This window comes from Temnothorax nylanderi, unplaced genomic scaffold (assembly GCF_030848795.1).
Source record: "Temnothorax nylanderi isolate EJ_2023f unplaced genomic scaffold, tnyl_v1.0 TNYL_tig0059_pilon, whole genome shotgun sequence".
Taxonomy (NCBI): domain Eukaryota; kingdom Metazoa; phylum Arthropoda; class Insecta; order Hymenoptera; family Formicidae; genus Temnothorax; species Temnothorax nylanderi.
Window position 1 is genome coordinate 52,515 of NW_027249121.1, and position 18,769 is coordinate 71,283.

Consider the following 18,769-nt stretch of genomic DNA (forward strand, 5'->3'; position numbering starts at 1 on the left):
TAATATATCATAGATAAATACAAAATATTATTACCTACCACATCGTCATGCGCAAACTGGTTACGTCCTTTTACTTATTTCAAATCAAATTTTTACTCTCAGAAAGAAAATTGCAAAATAATTTTCTTTATAAATATTATATAATATTAATGCAGGTATTTAACAATATTATTACTTAAACAGAATTTAATGCGTATTTGGAGAACTACAAATAAATAAAATATTTATAAACATTTCTCAAGAACTCTATTATAATAATTAACGCATTTTACCGTATTTTAATAATTGATTTAATAAAAAAAAATTGTTATCAGCCTCTGCTAAGCGGTAATAAAGCTAATTGGAATTTCTGTTTAATCTATTTTTGGTTTCTAGTTTGTCTTTCTAATTATCTAACGTACAATTAGTAACATTCGACATTAACAGTCGACAGTAACAGTCGATCATGTTTTGTGTTCTTGGGCATCCGACTTTTTAGCAGGCCTTTTTGCCTTAAAGATTGACAAGGTGAATCATTTTAATGCAAGAAAAAAATTACAAATATGAATCTTCAGTCCTCTCTATAATGTATTTAATATCTCGAGAATGGATAATGTAATGATTTTATGGATGTCGACTTGCGATTGATCAAACTTATTATTTAAGTATAGAATGTGTCATTATCACCAGCATCATTCAATCAACTATAATTGCAATAAAGAGTGATTTATTAGTAGACAATACAAAGTTACAATAGTATTATCAAAGTTAACTTAAAGTAACCGAATTGCTCTTGAATACGTTACATATTATATATTATGTAGATATTAATCGTATTAAAATATATAATCCAAAATGATTAGATATTTCCGGATAGAGTTATTTTTCAAGAGATGGCAGACTCTTTCTTGATGATCTCAACTAATTCTTCTACCAGCTCCTTATCAGTTACGTTGACAAAGTCGTCTTCGTTGACGCCCATTCTGACTCTATTCGCGCCATGGACCACCATTTTCCTTTTCTTCGCTGATGCGTGGAATTCCTTCGCACCGGACTTCATGATTTCACGAATGTTATCCTTTGTGATACCAGCTCCGGGCATAATCACCGGTTTTCGGGCCTTTAGCAATAATGTTTTTATCAACTCCAGTCCTTCCAGAGCAGTATTCTTCTGTCCAGATGTCAGAATTCTCTGGAAACCAAGATCAGCGAGGAGTTCCATCGACTTGACGGGATCAGTCGTCAGGTCGAAGGCGCGACTGAATGTCACCGGCAAGGGACGAGCGGCGGAGACAATCTTCTCGCATGCGACAACGTCGATCTCGCAATCGGGGGTCAACGCGCCGAAAACGAATCCGTTCACGTCGTGATCCTTGAGGATTTTCAAATCGTGCAGCATGGCGTTGATCTCCTCTGGACTGTACACGAAATCGCCGCAGCGAATGCGGATCATCGCGTAGAGCGGAATCGTCGTCAAGTTTCTTATTTGTCGAATTAAACCCGGACTAGGTGTTAAACCACCCTCCGATAGTGCCGAGCAAACCTCCAACCGGCTGGCACCACCTTCTACCGCGTTTCTAGCGGACTCTAAGGAATCAATGCAGATCTCCATCTACGAAATAAAATGATTGTTTGATTTGATCGGACGATGACGCATGAATCTCTTCACAGATGCACCGATGTGCGACTTCGCTTTTAAATTTAATCACGAGTTTTCTTTGTATCAATTATACATCATCTTTCTACGTACAAGAAATCAAAGCAAAATCACATAGAAACTATATAATGACTTATTTTATAAGAAATTATTTATGCGAAAAAGAAAATGTAGAAAAAGGAAAAACGGGTTTACTTAGAACAAAGTCATACTGACTAGTGGGGTACCTTCTAATTATAATATTTTTTGTGTTTTTTAATTATTCTTAACAATATAAATAATTTTAATGTTTAAGTAAAATATCTTTGTAGATTATATCTTTGAAAAAAATGTGATATAGGGATTAATAGTTTCGAATATATAAATTAATATATATATCGTCTTTTTAAAAGTTTACATCATATGCTGACAAAACAGTATACGACAAAGAAGTTTATTGAATATATTTATCGACTGAAGGAAACAAGAATTACTTTGAGAATAATAATATTTTTCTATTGTTTTATACAGCAACAAAGTCGATTAAAACAAATAAAATATTGACTTACCTCTTGGTTGATTACTGCATAGATCGGTTGAGATAATATAGCTTCAAATAGTTTCAATTACTCTACTATACAGCTGTATTCTGAATGTTATATTATCTTCATTCGACAGGTGTCAATTTTAATTAGCATAAGTATTTTTATCGATAAAATTGTACATATACATAAATATACATATATATTCACTTCGATATAAACGCGCCGCAAAAAGATTTTCCAGACTCGTAAAAGAGCTGAATCAGTGGACAGCCGCAGCACTAAATATGGCTGCCGGCCATGCCGGCTTTATGAATCGAAACTTTACGCGCAAGTCTCGCCATCTGTATTATACTTTTGTGATATATTGCGTAGTGATAACGATATCATATTTGTTGACGATGACTGCGAATTGTCTGTCATTACCTACTCGCTCGACACAGATATTGCGGTGACAGCGAAAGTTGAAAATGCAAAGCTAACTATTAATCTGTTTTCCGCAATAAAGGCTAAAAATAACGCTAAATCTGATAATAACTTTTTTCTGAATTCTTCATTCCATACGATTATCAATCCTGATTTTACAATCAGGCGAGTCAGCAACAATCTCGCGTAAAACGTTGTTATAATGTTTTTGCTTTATCAACACAAATTATATTTCTTAATCTACTGATTGATATAGATTTACATCGTGAGGATTACATATAATACGTATAGATGTATAAAACTCTTATTTATTGAGGGACAGGTTCGGATACAAGATTCACGAAGCGTAATGTAATATTGTATTATACAACATATATAATAAAATAATACCAAGTGCGACGCACGTAAATAATATTAATAATAATTATAATATAATAATAATAATAAAATCAATAAAATAATAATAGTAACAAATATCAAAAGCAAATTTTTATAGTGAGCGATGACAATAAGGTTTAGAATTGAAAAAACATTCTGTAGCACATCGCATATCGGAATCAATTTCTTCTCTTTTTCATTGAGTTTTCATTATAAAGTTTAGAATACACTTCAGTTTAGCGTGATTTAACAGACCAAAGAAACGCGCGTATTTTTTGTCACTTCCTCAGTACAATCTAAGGCTGCGGTTCATTTGATGCTACAAATGCTTCGAGGCGTTCTTTGTTTTCTTCTTTGTTCATTGAAAGAAAGGAGAAGAAAAATGCTTCGAAGCATTTGTAGTGTTAAGCGGACCGCAGCCTAAATCGTATTTGCGTTCTCGATTTACGTTCTCGAACAATGAAGAAAATGCGATCGTGTGCATCCTTTCGATTCATTTGTTCAGCGTGCCTGGCAAGATTAGAAAGATTCGAACAGATAAAGAGATTTTCGCGTGCAGGGAGACCGAAACGAGTCTCCGATCTCATCGCGATTGGTTCCAATTACCATTAAATATACAATTACGCGGGAATAACGTAATAAAAATGTACAATTTATCGTATTCATCATCGCGTTCCGACCATAGGCGGATCTAGCTTACTGCCCACGAGGGGAACGTCAAAATCGTAAAAGATATATTTTATCTCTTCCACGGTGGTTGAACCAGCCCGCAATGTACTTCCGAGAGTGACAATTCCCTTCAAATCTCCATTCTAGATCCGTTCATAAAATTCAATATCCGTTTCATAAAATTCGACTAAAATTCAATAGCGATGTATAGCTAGGGAAAGGATTGAGGTGGAAGACTTGGAAAATCAGAGATCGCCGTTCGAAACCGCGATCGGCGACGGGCTCGTGGAGTTGCTGGAGTTCGTCGTAACCCATTTATTCTTGTGCGGATCGACGCCGAACCCCTCGTCGTAGTTTCCCCGTGTGATGAAGAGTTGCTTGAAGTGCGGGATACAGTACAGCTTGCCGTTGTTCAGAGTGAAGGAGTCCATCCTGTTCGAACACATTATGTCGCAATAATAATTTCGTGACTATACTTAATAACTGTATTTAACTTGTTTTCGTCAAGTGATGTAATATTTATGTATATATCGCAATATGTATCTATTAAAAATGTATTACAATATTATTCCCGCAAACAAATCTTTTTTAAATTATCCTCATTTTTATACACATATTTACATGTTATTAATTATTAAAATGTTTTTGATAATTAACACTGAAGGTCCTTGACTTCACTTTTGTAAGATTTTTATTTTCACAATATTACATATAATATATGTAAATGTCTGATGATATAAGCACAGGAGCTTACACGCGTCCTTTTTCGTTACCTTAAAATGCAATTGCACTGGAGACACCGGAAGCATTGCTTATGGAAGATTTTGTTATTTGTCTCGACCTTCTCCAAGGGGTAGACCTTCTTCTCGCAGCTCTCGCACACCTCCGCGCAGGTCGTCTGGATCTCCTGCACGATTGTTACGTCAGAAGAGGGATAGCATGGTAAAAACTTATCCTTACGAATACTCCGCGGTAACGACTGAATAACGGGGATTTGTGTTTGCCGAATGTATGATGGATCGTGTAAAGAAAGAAAGGGAGATATGTACATATACCACGCAAAGAAGAAGACGGAAGAGAGGCCGCGCATCGCTTCTCGCACCAAGAGATCCCCTTGTCACCCCCCGCTGATTCCACCATTCCCCCACTCCTCTCCTTACGAGACAGATTTAGCACCTGTTTTATTTATCACTTGTGTATTATCGTAATAAATGTTACACGTGAAAGATAAACAGAACAAGATCGTTATACATCAATAGAAATGATACGCTAAAAGACGCAGTGTGAACTAGTATTATCGCTATCTATGCTATACAAATCAGAAGAATTCGAGAGGCCGTTAACAAGGACTTTGCAATTTATCACGCGAGATCGTCTCCGTCGACGATCTCGGTCAACGGAGCGGATCTTTCGTAAATTAGAATCAGCTTAGCGCTTTCCGCTATATAAATCACGCTAATCTCTCTTAAATCTCTTAAATAAATTCATAATTCGTGATTCGCAACGGAAGCTATTATTGCACAAACGAAAAAAGGAAGACGGTGAAGGTATTCGCTGTCGAGAATATACATTTTTTTTTTTTTCGATCTTTCCTTCCTCTCTTTCTACAGCACTTAGATACATGTCTAAAAAAATTCGTACAATGCTCTCTCTTTCAAAAATGGGCCCTTCGACTCCAGCTCGAGGAACGCGACAGCGTTTTTACCCTGATATTCTGCGACCGAGAGGTCACTCGCATCCCCATGCTTCTTCTCTGGAAGTATAAAATGTATCGAGTGTGGCATCGTGTGCCTCTATGTCGACGACGTTCTCGCGTCTAGCAGCAGCAACAGCAGCAGCAGCGAAAATGTCATTTCTATTTTCGAATTTGCGGCGAAACGGTAACATTTTACACGATCTTGCGGAAAGTATAAAAAATGACGGACGTGATGAAACAAAAAATGATAAAGCCATCAATGATAAAACATTTTACTCAGAAATAATGCAACGTATCTAAGATATAATACAATTAAGATTAATATATTTGCAATTTTTTTTATAAAACAACAAATACGTAGTCACAGTTTTTCGTATTGCACAGGTGCCTAATAGATGCAAATACATAACGCGTGCTCGCGAAATATATTTTTAATAGTTTCGAATCACAAATGCGGAAGCAGGCTCGAACGCGACGACACGAGAACGAAACTGTCGTTTTCCGTTTTTCTTTTTTCTTTTTCGAGTATAAAAATCTACCGTACCATCGCGCTAAGCTGTAAAAAGATTCGAAATTTGTAAAAGCGATCGAAATAGCTACGGTCCTACCCGCTAGTCGGCCCTGGAACACTTCGAACAGTGCCCTTCCTCTGTAGACAATTCCTTCAAGGCCCTTATCTCACCCGTTAAACTTGAGGAAGCGTTACCTTTCGCCTCTCGTTCGTCACTCTCACGCACTTTCTTTCCCTCTCGCGCTCTTACTCTCGCTCTGTCTCTCCGCTCATTCATGTATCAACGAAAAACTTGGCACTTATGAAAAATTAGAAATCTAAAGCGGTAGAGAGGAAGATCGTAACGATGCGAAATATGAAAGTTTCAAATTCGTTAGTCGCTTCATATGCGTACGATATCGACGAGACAAAATAATATTTGTCGTTCACGCGACCTGCGAGAGTTTAATTTTCTATTATTTTCATATTTGCTCAGCATATTTTATACACATTCATTCTCTAATAATTTATATTAGATTATATATATAGATTTGTAATAATTCTCATTTCAATTTTTATTTACGTATTTTTTTTTTAAAGCGAATCATTTATATTAAAAAAATAAAGACACATTATACGTAGTAATTGCATTAGTCATAAAGATTTAAATCCGTTCAAATCGAAATTACGGTTTGAAAAAATCGCTCGAGCGTTTAATAAAATTTGGCACACTGCATAGTCATTATAACATGTTCGTACGAACTTTGTTTTAATAATAAATAATTAAAATATTAGAAGTGCTTAACTACGCCCATTTAGTTACATTGAAATTTTCAATCAATTAACAAAATGATGGCGTATCACGGGAATAGCATTAAGTTATGAAAAATTGAATGCGCATCGTTACGAATTTCACTGCTTAAAAGCGAATCCATCTGGCGTTTTACAGGGGATCTTAGCGTCGTCGCACGTATGTCGGTAGAAAAAACTTTACACTTCTTCTAAAGATAGAATCTTCACACGACGACGATAAAGCCGCGTAACCGACATACGTACGACACAAAGATGGACGCTCGTCTTTTATGTATAAAGTAAATTAGTAGACAATAAAGTTCTCTCTCTTTGTTATATGTCTAGAAAGATAAGTCGAGCGTTTCAGCGTAACAAATATCTCCGCTTTCCGATAAAGCCATGATTCCTATTACTCATGCAATGAAATTTCGCAGCTGTCCAATTCAATTTATTCCTTAATGTAGATCTTTATGGGAAAAAAATGATGATTGAAAGATCAAAATTTTTTTCGTAGTCCCGTAATCTGCAAATCAATATGTATTAAATTCCTCGCATGTTTTTTTTGCGTGACTCAGCATATTGTGGCCAACGGTTTATGGCCATCTGTCTGTGGAATTGATCTTTTTCTTTTTCAAGCGTTTATCCTCCTTTATAATTGGCAATTTGGACGAAACGCTCGACGGATCCGACAGTCGCGCGAACTCTCATAGTACAATAATATATTAACACATATAACATATGATACAGTCTACGGGCTAAGATTTGCTATTACGAACATAACGCCGAGTGTGTGTTAAAATCATCCCTAAGAAAACGCAAAGTCGTTACAATAATCGACGATAACCGAACATATTTTATTGCCGTTGCTTAATGCACGAGATTTAAAAAAAAAACAACTGCCTTTTTCCAGCGCGGTTGTCCCAACGGCGCTCTCCTTCCTCCATCGATCCTCCTCCTTTTTCTCCTCCTCTCACCCTCCTCGCAATCGAATTAATCCAGGTGTATTTCCTCCGTCTCTCTCTTTCTCTCTCTCTTTCCTTTACTGCTCCGCGTCACAAAAAGAAGATCACTTGATTTTGTTTTGTGATTACTTTCGCTTTACGTTACCACACGACACAAGCGGGCAGGATTTCGGCCAAAAATATCGACAGGCAGATTTCAAACGAAGAAAAAGGAAAAAATGTCAGAACAATAACGCCAAATAAAAAGAATGAATAAATATATAATCACATCAATCATGCTCGATAATAATCAGTAAAGGAATAAAGGTAATTAAAAAAACGCCGATGCTCGCACATGGAATTTTAATTGAAACTTAATGGAACGTGAATACGTTAAATTTTGCCTAATATATTTAATTTTCTTTTACTGAGCTATCGGGCTATTATTATCATTTTTAACCGCGGAATTGCAATTACATCTTTTATTTCACTTGTGAACAATAAAAAATTAACTTTGCGTCGAGTAAATTTGAATGTTAAATTTGCTCTTTATATAGCGTATCAACAATTTATTCGCACAGAAATATGTTTCATTACAAAAAGTAATTTTAGAATTTAAAAAATGTAACGAATCGATCGATAACTTTAAATTATGTACATTGTTTAGAACATTACTATTGTTCTAAAATATATATATTCGTAATTCCCATAGTTTAACGTGTTTCAATTGCGGATATTTAAAACTAAGCAAATAAGTAATAACTTAAAAATATCTACCGATACTACAATATAACATTTGCCAATCGTGACTTATATATTATATATTAACATTATAATTACAATATTATTGCAAATTGGAAGTTGCAGTACAGTGAAACAATTATTGTATCTGTCCCATAAAAAGTTGTAATAATATAGCGAGATCGAACGTGAATTTATATTCGTAGAATCCATCAAATATACGAGACAAAAAATTAGCGCATTAAATTATTATAAGCAATAATTAATTTTCATTGTAGGATGTACATGTGTACGTCGCTAATAAAGAGTGCAAAAATAAACCCTCGTTACATAAAAGGCGAGCCACATCAAATAAAGTAAAATACAATAAAATCTCGGTCGTGCATTTTTTTCAAGCATTGTTTAAATTGCGATAAAATAACAAATGCTGCAATTTATTAGTCCAAATGGAACGTTAATTGAAAAAATATTATATTTCATCATTCGTTTAAAAATTTTTAACGCAATATAAACACTGCTCTCGACGAATAAAATACACTTATGGTTTTAACATATAAAACGGATAAGCACAGGCAGAATGACAATTCAAAATCACACCATGCACATACTTTATAATGCCGAGTCGTCCAAACAAAAAGGGGAATTTATCGGGAAAGACATTTAATTCTGTCAAATACCTGACTAATACGATTACTCCTCCAGTGGGCGCGTGAAAATTTTAAACGTGAAAGGACGTGTGGAGCGTAAATTACACCCTATATTATTTATGTTATAAATATTAAACCAATTAATATTTTTTTCTGTTCAATATTATTCATTATTGCACATATCTTAAAGTATATTAATAAGTTAAAACTTAAATTTTAATGTATTTTCAATAATAATCGGTTCTGTATTGAAATGAGTCCGGAACACTAATTAAAAAAAGATACCTGGAGTGTAAAATACACCTACGCGCCCACTGGAGGGTTGAACGCATAAGTCAATCAGAGAAGCGTGTTGTAACGGTAAAAAGAAAAAGAATCAAAGACGTGTTCTTCAAATTTAAACAATGCTAGTTGAAAATCAGGAAAGGTGATGACGTGAGGTGACTAATTAAATGCAGGGAGAATAGCGATGATGACATAAACGACAAGTCGCGACACGGATATTGGACTAAGTCGAGGAAACATGCGCGATTATGTGGAAGACATTATCGAGAAGACGTACTTACCACAAATCGATTGACTTTGACCTTCGGTGCGCGCGGAGACTCGTTGGCCTGCGAGCCGAGGGACTCGAAACGAGCTCTGAGACTGCTCGCCGACTCTATGCTGGACTGTTCGCCCGTACCCTGGGCTATCTCCATTTCGGCGATATGGTGATTGCTGACCTTGCCGTCGGTCTCCTCCCAATGCTCGAACTTAGCACGTAGGGTCTTGGCGCGCGCCGCGTTCTGCGCCTGTTTCAAGAACTCGTCCTCCACCTAAGTTCGATAACAAGCGAAAGGATTTCGTTAATTATAGGGCGAAGCCATGGTGCCGATCGGCAGTAAAGAGCTGCTTTCCCGAAATTTTGAACGCAGGACAACGACCTGCCTCCCGAAAGTTCGTGCCGACTTTTTAGAGCCGTCTAATAACACGTTTGGGTAGTCCCGCTCTGGCAACTTTCGGGACTTTGGATCTTAATTTATTTAGTAATTAAAGCGCAGGAAATTATATATATCTGAGGCGTGAAGACAACTTTTTAGAAAAGAATGAAAGGGAGACCAAAAAATTTCATAATTTAAATCCAATAACTCAGTATTCTCTCTGTGCTTATTTTAACGCTATATATATATTTTTTTTAAAGTAATAAATATAAAATAATATCTACAAAAATAGAAAGCTTTGGAAAGATCATCTTCACAGTTCGAAATGTTATACTAATCCGACGTTATATGAGTTACGCGACTTTTATATTGTTCTAATCCTTCAATCATATTTTTATGTCTTTTATCACCTCCGTTCTTTCTTTCAATTTCTCGGTAATAAAAAATCTTACGTAACACAAACCTTGTCAGAAGCACGAACGTAGTTGGGATCTCTATCCTCGGCGCTTTCGTCCCCGTCGGACTCCTCACCCTCTTCGTCCTCGCCTTCCTCCGAATCCGAGGCCGTCGCTTTGGCGAATTTATCCTCGGGGGGCGGTGTGAAGCGTTTCAAGGGCTTCGGACCATCCGGCAGGTCTTCCTTGGACGCGTTTTCCTCCATCTGCCGAAAGATGGACAGCATCTTCCTCGCCGTGTCCGTGTGCACCACCTCGTCCACCCTGTCGTCGGCTCTGACCACGTCTGGATCGCGGTAAATCTCGCGATCCGGTGAATCCATCTGCGAAAGAAAGTACGTGTTAATAACCGCGTGTATATAATAATAAAATATTAAAAATCACGTTATTTGATTATTATCCCGTTCCCATAATCAAGTAAAGTAGGTAATCTTAATTTCTTTTATTCTGAATAATTTAATGCAGATTTGATAAGATTTATAATTTGATACAATTTACAGCCATTATTATTCCTATACCTAATAAGATAACGTTGAACGATGTTATGCTTCGTGATAAGTAAAAGTTTCTTTTTTATTTTCGCAAATGTATTAATTTTTTTATAAAAATATATATTTTTAACTGACAAATTCTTCGATAAATTTTCCATGCAAACTGTATTATTTTTTAAAGAAAATATTTCCGTGGAGCTCGAAGAAAATATATTAGAAACAATATTATTCTAATATTATGCTAATTCTAAACCGTATACTTTTTCAATTTGAAGTCGATAAATTCAGAGATGTAAAATAACCCTTTCGTCAAAGAAAAATAAATTAAATTATATTTATTTACTTATTTATTATTAATAATTTATGCATTTAGTTTTTACGTATTAATTATATTTATTTTAATGTTATATATTTGCACGAATCTGTCTAGTTCTTTCCGAAATTTTGTAAACTGCGAATATCACGAGATTATTGCACGTTGCATATCTTTAACATGTATCAACGCATTTATTTATCTTCTACATAACTGCTCCGAAATTCGTAGACAGATTACATGATAAGGCGGCAAGGACAGATAATGAGCAAAAAGAACACACCTCGCGTGTGTGTTGTTTATCGCCTGATAATTTTAAACCGAATGTTTGAGCCATGATGCATCGTCGGGGGATCCCAGGTAAGCTGGAGATCGACGGCCGAAATGTTTCTTTTTACCTCCGGCATGAGTCAACTCAAAGGGTTTTAAACGTGGGTGGTGCGACTATAAATTTCACGTAAAAAATATACAGATCTTTTTTTTTTTTAATCGAAAATATTATGTTGTAACGGGAGAAGTAAACGCGCGCGTAATAAATATTTTCAGAAATTTGGATAGAATATTAAAGCAAAGACAATCGCACTCAAATAACAATCTTAAAAAAATCAACGTGTTTCTGGAAAATAAAATATTATAAAAGGGAGAAGTCATGCAACGTGCATAAATAAATAAGTATTCGCATACTTCGAGGTTTCAACAAAGACAACCGCAGTATCAACAAGGATTCCTATTACACGAAACAGGGCCATTCTTCTCGAGACATGGGAGTTGGCCCTTCTCGATCCTCCGATTGGCCGGTGCGTTTATACCTGAACCCAAGTGGGTCAGGTAAGTCGAAAACCTGATTGCTGATCACGTGGAGCGATCGAAGGTGGCTCGAGTCTTGCGACATTTCAAGAAGACCACCCTCGCGCCCAGTTTAGATGCGCGACTCTCAGGACGAGACCGGGACTGCCGACGAGCCGTCGGTTTTTAGTTGGACAAAAGGGTTACGCGCGAAAGGGATACGCTTCAAGGTTGGCATTTAATGGCGATAAATTGACAGGTTCAAGAGCGGTACACGCACTCTGCAGTGGCCAATTGCCGTCACTTGCGATGATCTGTCCATTCGCTTCTCGCTTATGCCGACGAATCTGCGCTGCAGCGAGTCGTTTAGCTTAAGAGCGGCGAAGAACCAAATTCTTAAGAATTTGAAATAAACACGTTACAATATTGGAAGGAAGAAATTAAAATAATTAAAATTTAAAATAATAAGTACATGTAATCTTATTTGATTCCGCTGGAAAAGAATAGAAAAAACGACTATGTAAATTATGCATTTCGATCATTCTTCGCGTCATTAGATAATCATTTTTAATTATTTTTCATTGGAAAGATAGAGCCGAAAAAATATAACTATAATTATTGAATAAGTGTAATAAAATTCAAATTAATCCAGCGAGGACTTTCAGTCGCGAAAGCGAACAGGAAATAGAAAACCGATAATTCTTGCGCGGAGGTTTCTATTGAATTATGCGTTTTCTGCTTCTAGTCTAAAATTGAGGAGTTTCCGTCCGAGTTATGTCATTATTTCCTAAATCAAACCTATAAGTCCGTGAATGCGAACATAATACAGAAATTATATGAAAATTGAGAATAATAGGAACCAAAATCAGTAATGCGATCGCAATCGCAGGAGCATTTCTGTATTCTCTTAAAATGACGGACTCTTCTATTTTCGTCGTGCTTTAGGAGTCTCTAAATTGACTTAAATTGACTAACATGAAGGATATAGTTTTCGGTTACGACGAAATGAAAGAAAAAGAAAAATGCGTGGCAACATCTTGATATCGCAATTCTTGATGGTCGGATTTCGCGCTGCGGTAATAGAGTCGAGAGGATCTACGGGAGAGTACTTCCAGCGGAATTCCATAAAATCACCAGTCCAGAAAGGATATTTGATCACACGGTATCCCTCTGCCGGCACGTCAAGCGGCAAATCAAGCCGCGGCGAGATTGCGCTCCCCCGAATAAACGTCCGTTCCTTCAACGTCAACGGAAACCCTCTTATACGGTCGCACGACGAAGAAATCTCGATTGTACATACGGAGGGCAATTACCAGCAATTAACAATTCGATGAAAACACGTTGCGGTTGCACATATTAATCGTTCGCTCCAAATATGCCTGAGGCAATTGAAACTTTCATATGAAAGTCTCACGCAATTTTCACTGTGTCTGCGAGCACATCAGGATGTATCGTTCAATATAGAACGATCTACGATTGCAATTTTCATGAATTACTGATTAACAAACGTATGGTATTCTGAAAATACACCTGCGATTTATATTAATATGTAAATCGAATGCGAATGTATAATATAATTAATTAATTGGGCGAATTAATTATTTAATTTAAAGTTAATTATTTTTTATGTAACCGTCGGCAATAAATTAAAACGCGTCACTCAAACATAGCAATTTTCGTCAAAAAAATGTCAGATATTAAATATCAAACGTGATACTACAAAAAATTCAATCGCGCAGCCTAATACTTCGAAATAAATGAAACTTTCATGTACACGCAGTGTGTAATTTTTTATGGAAAGTAGAACACACAATATTTTCCCTTGAAGAAACCTTGAACCAAACGGTATCCCGAAAAATCTTATTGCAATCACAGAGCATGATTAACTTGCTTTTCAATTAATTATATCAGAAAATTTCCTCGATATCAATTCTATAAATAAAATTCTATAAATACATCACTCACAAACACAAAAATTTCCAATCAACCGAAATTCCGAGTGTCAAGTACCCGATTTTTAATATCGATCGCGAAGAAAAATATGCAAATTGATCGCCTGTGTGCGGATCATTAATTACAAACCGGAACGCTCATCAGCCAGGCGTTAACGATCTATCAGTTTATCAGCTTTTCACGTCGCTTTTACGGAACACGCCGTCCGGAAGAAATCTCGAGGGGTAACTAGGTGTTAAAAAGCACAGTATTTCTGATCGCGATTACAGGACGATTACCGAAACGTTGGTCGGACCGATAATTACCTTTCCGTGATTTTTAAAGCCCCTTCGGCGAACGGAACGAGACTGAGCGTCGTCGTTCAAACTGCGCGAGTCCGGTCCGCCACTTCGGCGCGCTTCTCGAGGGAGGCTCTCCTTCTCTCCGGCTCGTGAGAAGTTCGTACGGACGGCGCGACAGCCGGTTGCTATGCCGTTCACAGGAGGATAGGGGACCGGCGGTGTGTGTCCTCCTCCCCTCGGAGTGTGTATGTATGTGTGAGTGTGTGTAAGTTACTGGCGAAGGGGCCCCGTCGCGCGTCTCGCGCCTTCCCTCTCGGTTAAGGTTCCCGGGCCCGCCGCGCCGGTGCCCGGTCCGCTTGTATTGCCCGCTGGCTCTTCACGAATGGAAGGATGGAGGAATACTAACGGTAAAAGTATGGCTGCTGCTGCGCTGACCACTTCGGGAGGGGGTTCAAGGACAGCCCGGTTTGTTGGAATCGACTCGTCGCGTCCGTGGGTTCCGCGGCGCGGCGCATCGCCGCCGGTCTCCCGAGAGATGCACGAGGCCCCCCTTTTATAAGCCGCGTCCGCGAACGGCGGCGGGACTCGTTATCGCGTAACGATAATTATCGATAAACCCGCATCTCTCACGCCGGGGACGTACCGATAGATGAAGGAAGGCGCGAGGGGGTTGCTGTGCGTTCATGCGAGATAACGAACGCTTTATTCCCCGAACTATGGATATTTCATCCCCAAAGTATACGTGCAATATCGGAAATTGAAATTGCGTTCCGAGCGGAATATCTTCTTCCTTGGAAAATATCGAGGATGTCATTTATAAAAGATACAATTTAAAAGATTTTATTACTTTTTTATCAATCGAAAGATTCATTTTATTTGCGATAAGGTGTGAAAAAAATTGCGAGAAGAGTTGAGAACGCAACTCCTCTCGTTACTCGATCTTGAGCGCGGCGATCTGGATTTTCTTGTAAATTAAAAAAGTAACTCGAAGTTTACTTTTAATTAATGTATAAGATATAGTCAATTTTAGTTTTAATAATTTTAATTTTAATAATTTTAATTTTTTGTCCAAAATTAGGAAGTCAGTATCTCGTTAGATAAAACTTTGAGCAGTTGTGTTAAACAATAAATGTTATTTAACGTAAGGATACTTTCTCTATGTAATCGGGGAAAGTAACACAAAACCACGTTAGTATCAAACAAACAAAAAAATAAAACGTACATAAAAATGCAGGTGTTAAGGCGTGATGCAATTTGAAACGGCCAAACGCGCATGAGTGCAAACATTTCTCCTATCTTAATTGAAAATGAGATCACGCTGTTTCTCGGAAAACCAATATCTCGTGCGAATTTATCTCTTGTATCCCAAATAATAATATAAATCATGTTTCAAGATATCTTTACAACTTTTTTTATCGATAATCCGAAAGTTCTTAAGATTATATTAAGTCGATAATAATGTCATTGATAAATACTGCATTCGGAATACAATATAAATATATAATTGTAAGAAAAATAAAAGTACAAATGGAAAAGAGCCGTTAAAAGCATTATCTTCATTAATATATCGTAACAATTATATAAATGTCTATTTTTATTAATCCAACATTATTAAATGAACAATATAATTTAAGATAAAAATAAAATCATACTCTTTTAGTCGGAATATTTAATTATTCCTATTTTCTACATTTTTTTAGTTCCAAAGTCAGTAAAGTTCTTAAGCGAAGTCGCATTCTCCGCCAAATAATGTAGTAAGTAAATCACGGCAATTTAATTAGTCAGCACGCATAAGATTGTTAGAGAAGATTGACACAGTGAAACGTGAATCAATCAACGACAATAAAGTCGAAGGGTCGAACCTTGACTTGACCGTCGCGTGGCGGCGTAATGCGAAACTGCTTCCGCTGTTTCTCCGGTTCCTTATAGGACTCGAAGAATTTGAACTTGTTCGTAATTTCCGACGTTTCTACGTGGACCTCCTCGGTCGTGTCTGAGCTGCGCACCACATCGTCTGAGACTTGACGGCCCATGAACGCCTTTCTCGCAAACGTTTCGGAAGTTATCATTACTAGACGTTATTGACGTTGCGTGTGCGTTTTGCGAGAAACCTCACGCATCTCTCGTTTAAAAACAAGATACGTTTGCTTTCGAATAGCGAGCAATATCGCATAATAAGTAACAATATAACAGTCCATAATAAAAAATATGTTTTCCTTACTTCGAGTAGAAATTACATGAAATAAGTACAATTTTTATTTAATAATTTGAAATTAATTTTGAAATTAATTTTTAAGTCACACAAATTATAAAATATAAAAGTTTTATGTCGTAATTTTAGCAGACAAATTCGTGTCTCGATGATTTCAAAGATGAATCGTGAAACTCGATTTAATAGAATAAATATGTACAAAAGAATTAATTTTGAACTTACGTCGCGTGCACGTCGTGGAGTTTCGGTTGGCGTTTTTGGATGGACTGGCGTCACGGGACGTCCTGTTTTCGCTGCAGAGGCGTCCAGTTCCAAAAAGAGCGACCGTGACTTCCTGCTGATACCTGTGTGGCGTGACCAACATAGATTATCATAAATCACCCGTAACTTTAAACTGTCAATTAGCACAGGTGATACTTTCACTCTGCACGATTCGACAACTCATAACGGTCTATTTCTGCTCGGAACAAAAATAATTTCTCATACAAAGCCGCTGAATAATAATATGACCTCTTAACACAGTCTTCTATTCTGTAGAGAGTTTTTGCGCGCAGCATCTCATATATTATAAGGAATACTAGGTTGCTTTCTTTCGAGTTTTTCTCGGAGGAGCTCTCAATGAGCGCAGATGTAAATATTAATATTTACAATTTTTAAGAATCCTTAATTTTTTATTTAATAAAAATTATTAAGTGCCTTTATTCGTTAGCAACTACGGATAACTATTTATAGCTTTGAAGCGCGGAACGACACAAACAACGAAAACACCTGTTGTTACATCTTTGATTGCGACTGGACTCTCTTTATATGCATTTTCAGGATAGTCACGTAATTCCTCTCCATTCCTATGTTCGTAATCGTAACGTGGCAAATATTCGATCAGACATTTCATCAGTCGAATCTATTTCGAGTTACCATCTCGACGTTTATGTCTTTTCGCAATTCCTCTAAGTCTTCGGAACTCGCAAGTCACTTAATTGCTGAAAGTCCATTTCGTACCTGCTGCGATCACCTCCTCGTCGGCTTTCTCCGGTTTCGGTTTACTGTCAGTTTCATCGTCCGAGGCCGCGATTGGCTCGCCCCGTTCGAATCTCTCTTTGAGGGAACGAGCGTGGGCAGTCGAGTGCTGGATCTCCTCCGCCGCGTTTATCTTCGTAACGCGGTCGCTTCCGGCTACCGCCTGTTGATACATCTCCTTCATTTTACCCTGTTTACCCTGTAAATTAGAGAAAGAGAGAAATTAATGGCGCATTAGTTAAGAGCAATGTAAAGGGAAAATTATCTACAGTATTTAAAGAGCAGGTTTCTCCGAGGAAAAAAACTTGCCAAGAAGCGTTGCGCAAGAAACGTGTACAGCTGTTCTCTGACAGTTCAATTTATATTTTTACGATGTTACACGCGCAATAATAATAAAAAAGAGACAACTACCTATGTTAATATTAAAACCGTTATAAACTTTTTTTTTTATATCGCTAATCTATCATAAAATAATAATAACGAAACTTACAGTCTTATTCTAATATTTTTCTCTATGGTTTCACAATGATAAATTACCAAGAATAATCGCGAGCGGATTCCTGCGATTTCTTCCTTCCTAGCCTCGCGCTGAACCTCGCGCCTTCCCTGTTGGCTGGTGGTCTCCCAACGATTCTTGATGTCGTCCATCTTCGAAAAACTGATCGGTCGTTCGCGCGTGGTGCGTTTTGACTTTACGATTTCGGTTTCCACTTCTAAAACGTCAAAGAAATAGATACGATTACAATACAATTTAACACAAACGAAATTTTTATCAGTGGAAGAATAAAATAACTCAAATTTAAGTTGAAAAATTGAACTAACATGCATTCAACAGGTCTAGTAAATTTGTAGATTTTAATATTAGTAGTATTTTCTTGTTGACTTTACCTTCGGTTTCCTCCGTCTCCGCTTCGTCCTCACTTTCGCTGGATTCCTCGTAGGGTATGCCATTGAGAGATTCGTCCGCTACACCAATGTCCATGCCTTTTGCCTGAAATCTGGATGAGAAAAACGTGCACAGTACTTACGGACACTCCGCACGGACGGACTCGCGCTATTACGCTTGTTATAACATATTTACTCCGTGTTTTCTCGAGTTTCAAGTTACGAGAAGAAAACTGCTGACTGCTGAATACCACGAAAACCTCGGCCGTACCGGCTATACGTTAATCCGCAGACGAAGCAGATTAATAAAATTATCAACAAATATTCGAATTAATAATCGTTAAGATATAAGTCTCGAAATTTCTTAATGTGTTTTTTTTTTAGATAAATACTCGTTATAAAAAATCATAAAATCATAATACATTTATAACAATATATTTATACAAGTGACAAAGGACGATTTCGCGAATATCGCTAGCAGCTATTAGTTACTACTTATTATAAATGTTTTTTTTT

General features: G+C 37.0%; 2 protein-coding genes across 5 annotated transcripts in view; both read right to left on the reverse strand.

The window, feature by feature from the left end:
• Positions 1 to 689: 689 nt before the first annotated feature.
• On the reverse strand, positions 690 to 2,786 carry LOC139773206 (copper homeostasis protein cutC homolog). Its single transcript, XM_071707478.1, has 2 exons — positions 2,185 to 2,786; positions 690 to 1,591 (listed from the first exon to the last, which is right to left on the reverse strand). Exon 2 carries the CDS (start codon positions 1,589 to 1,591, stop codon positions 866 to 868), a length of 726 nt encoding a protein of 241 aa, XP_071563579.1. The 5' UTR covers positions 2,185 to 2,786; the 3' UTR covers positions 690 to 865.
• An 87-nt stretch (positions 2,787 to 2,873) lies between these two features.
• LOC139773203 (uncharacterized) overlaps positions 2,874 to 18,769 on the reverse strand; it is a 53,954-nt gene continuing 38,058 nt past the window's right edge. For 3 of the 4 annotated variants that reach the window (XM_071707470.1, XM_071707472.1, XM_071707474.1), the window contains 9 exons: positions 18,257 to 18,366; positions 17,906 to 18,081; positions 17,351 to 17,567; positions 16,574 to 16,695; positions 16,002 to 16,178; positions 10,324 to 10,638; positions 9,504 to 9,755; positions 4,404 to 4,537; positions 2,874 to 4,062 (listed from right to left, as the gene is read on the reverse strand). In XM_071707470.1, coding sequence (XP_071563571.1) covers positions 3,876 to 4,062; positions 4,404 to 4,537; positions 9,504 to 9,755; positions 10,324 to 10,638; positions 16,002 to 16,178; positions 16,574 to 16,695; positions 17,351 to 17,567; positions 17,906 to 18,081; positions 18,257 to 18,366 — 1,690 coding nt within the window. In that variant the 3' untranslated portion in view covers positions 2,874 to 3,875. Of the gene's footprint in view, positions 4,063 to 4,403; positions 4,538 to 4,809; positions 7,651 to 9,503; positions 9,756 to 10,323; positions 10,639 to 16,001; positions 16,179 to 16,573; positions 16,696 to 17,350; positions 17,568 to 17,905; positions 18,082 to 18,256; positions 18,367 to 18,769 lie in introns of those variants that run through there. The other variant, XM_071707473.1, reaches the window with a different exon arrangement.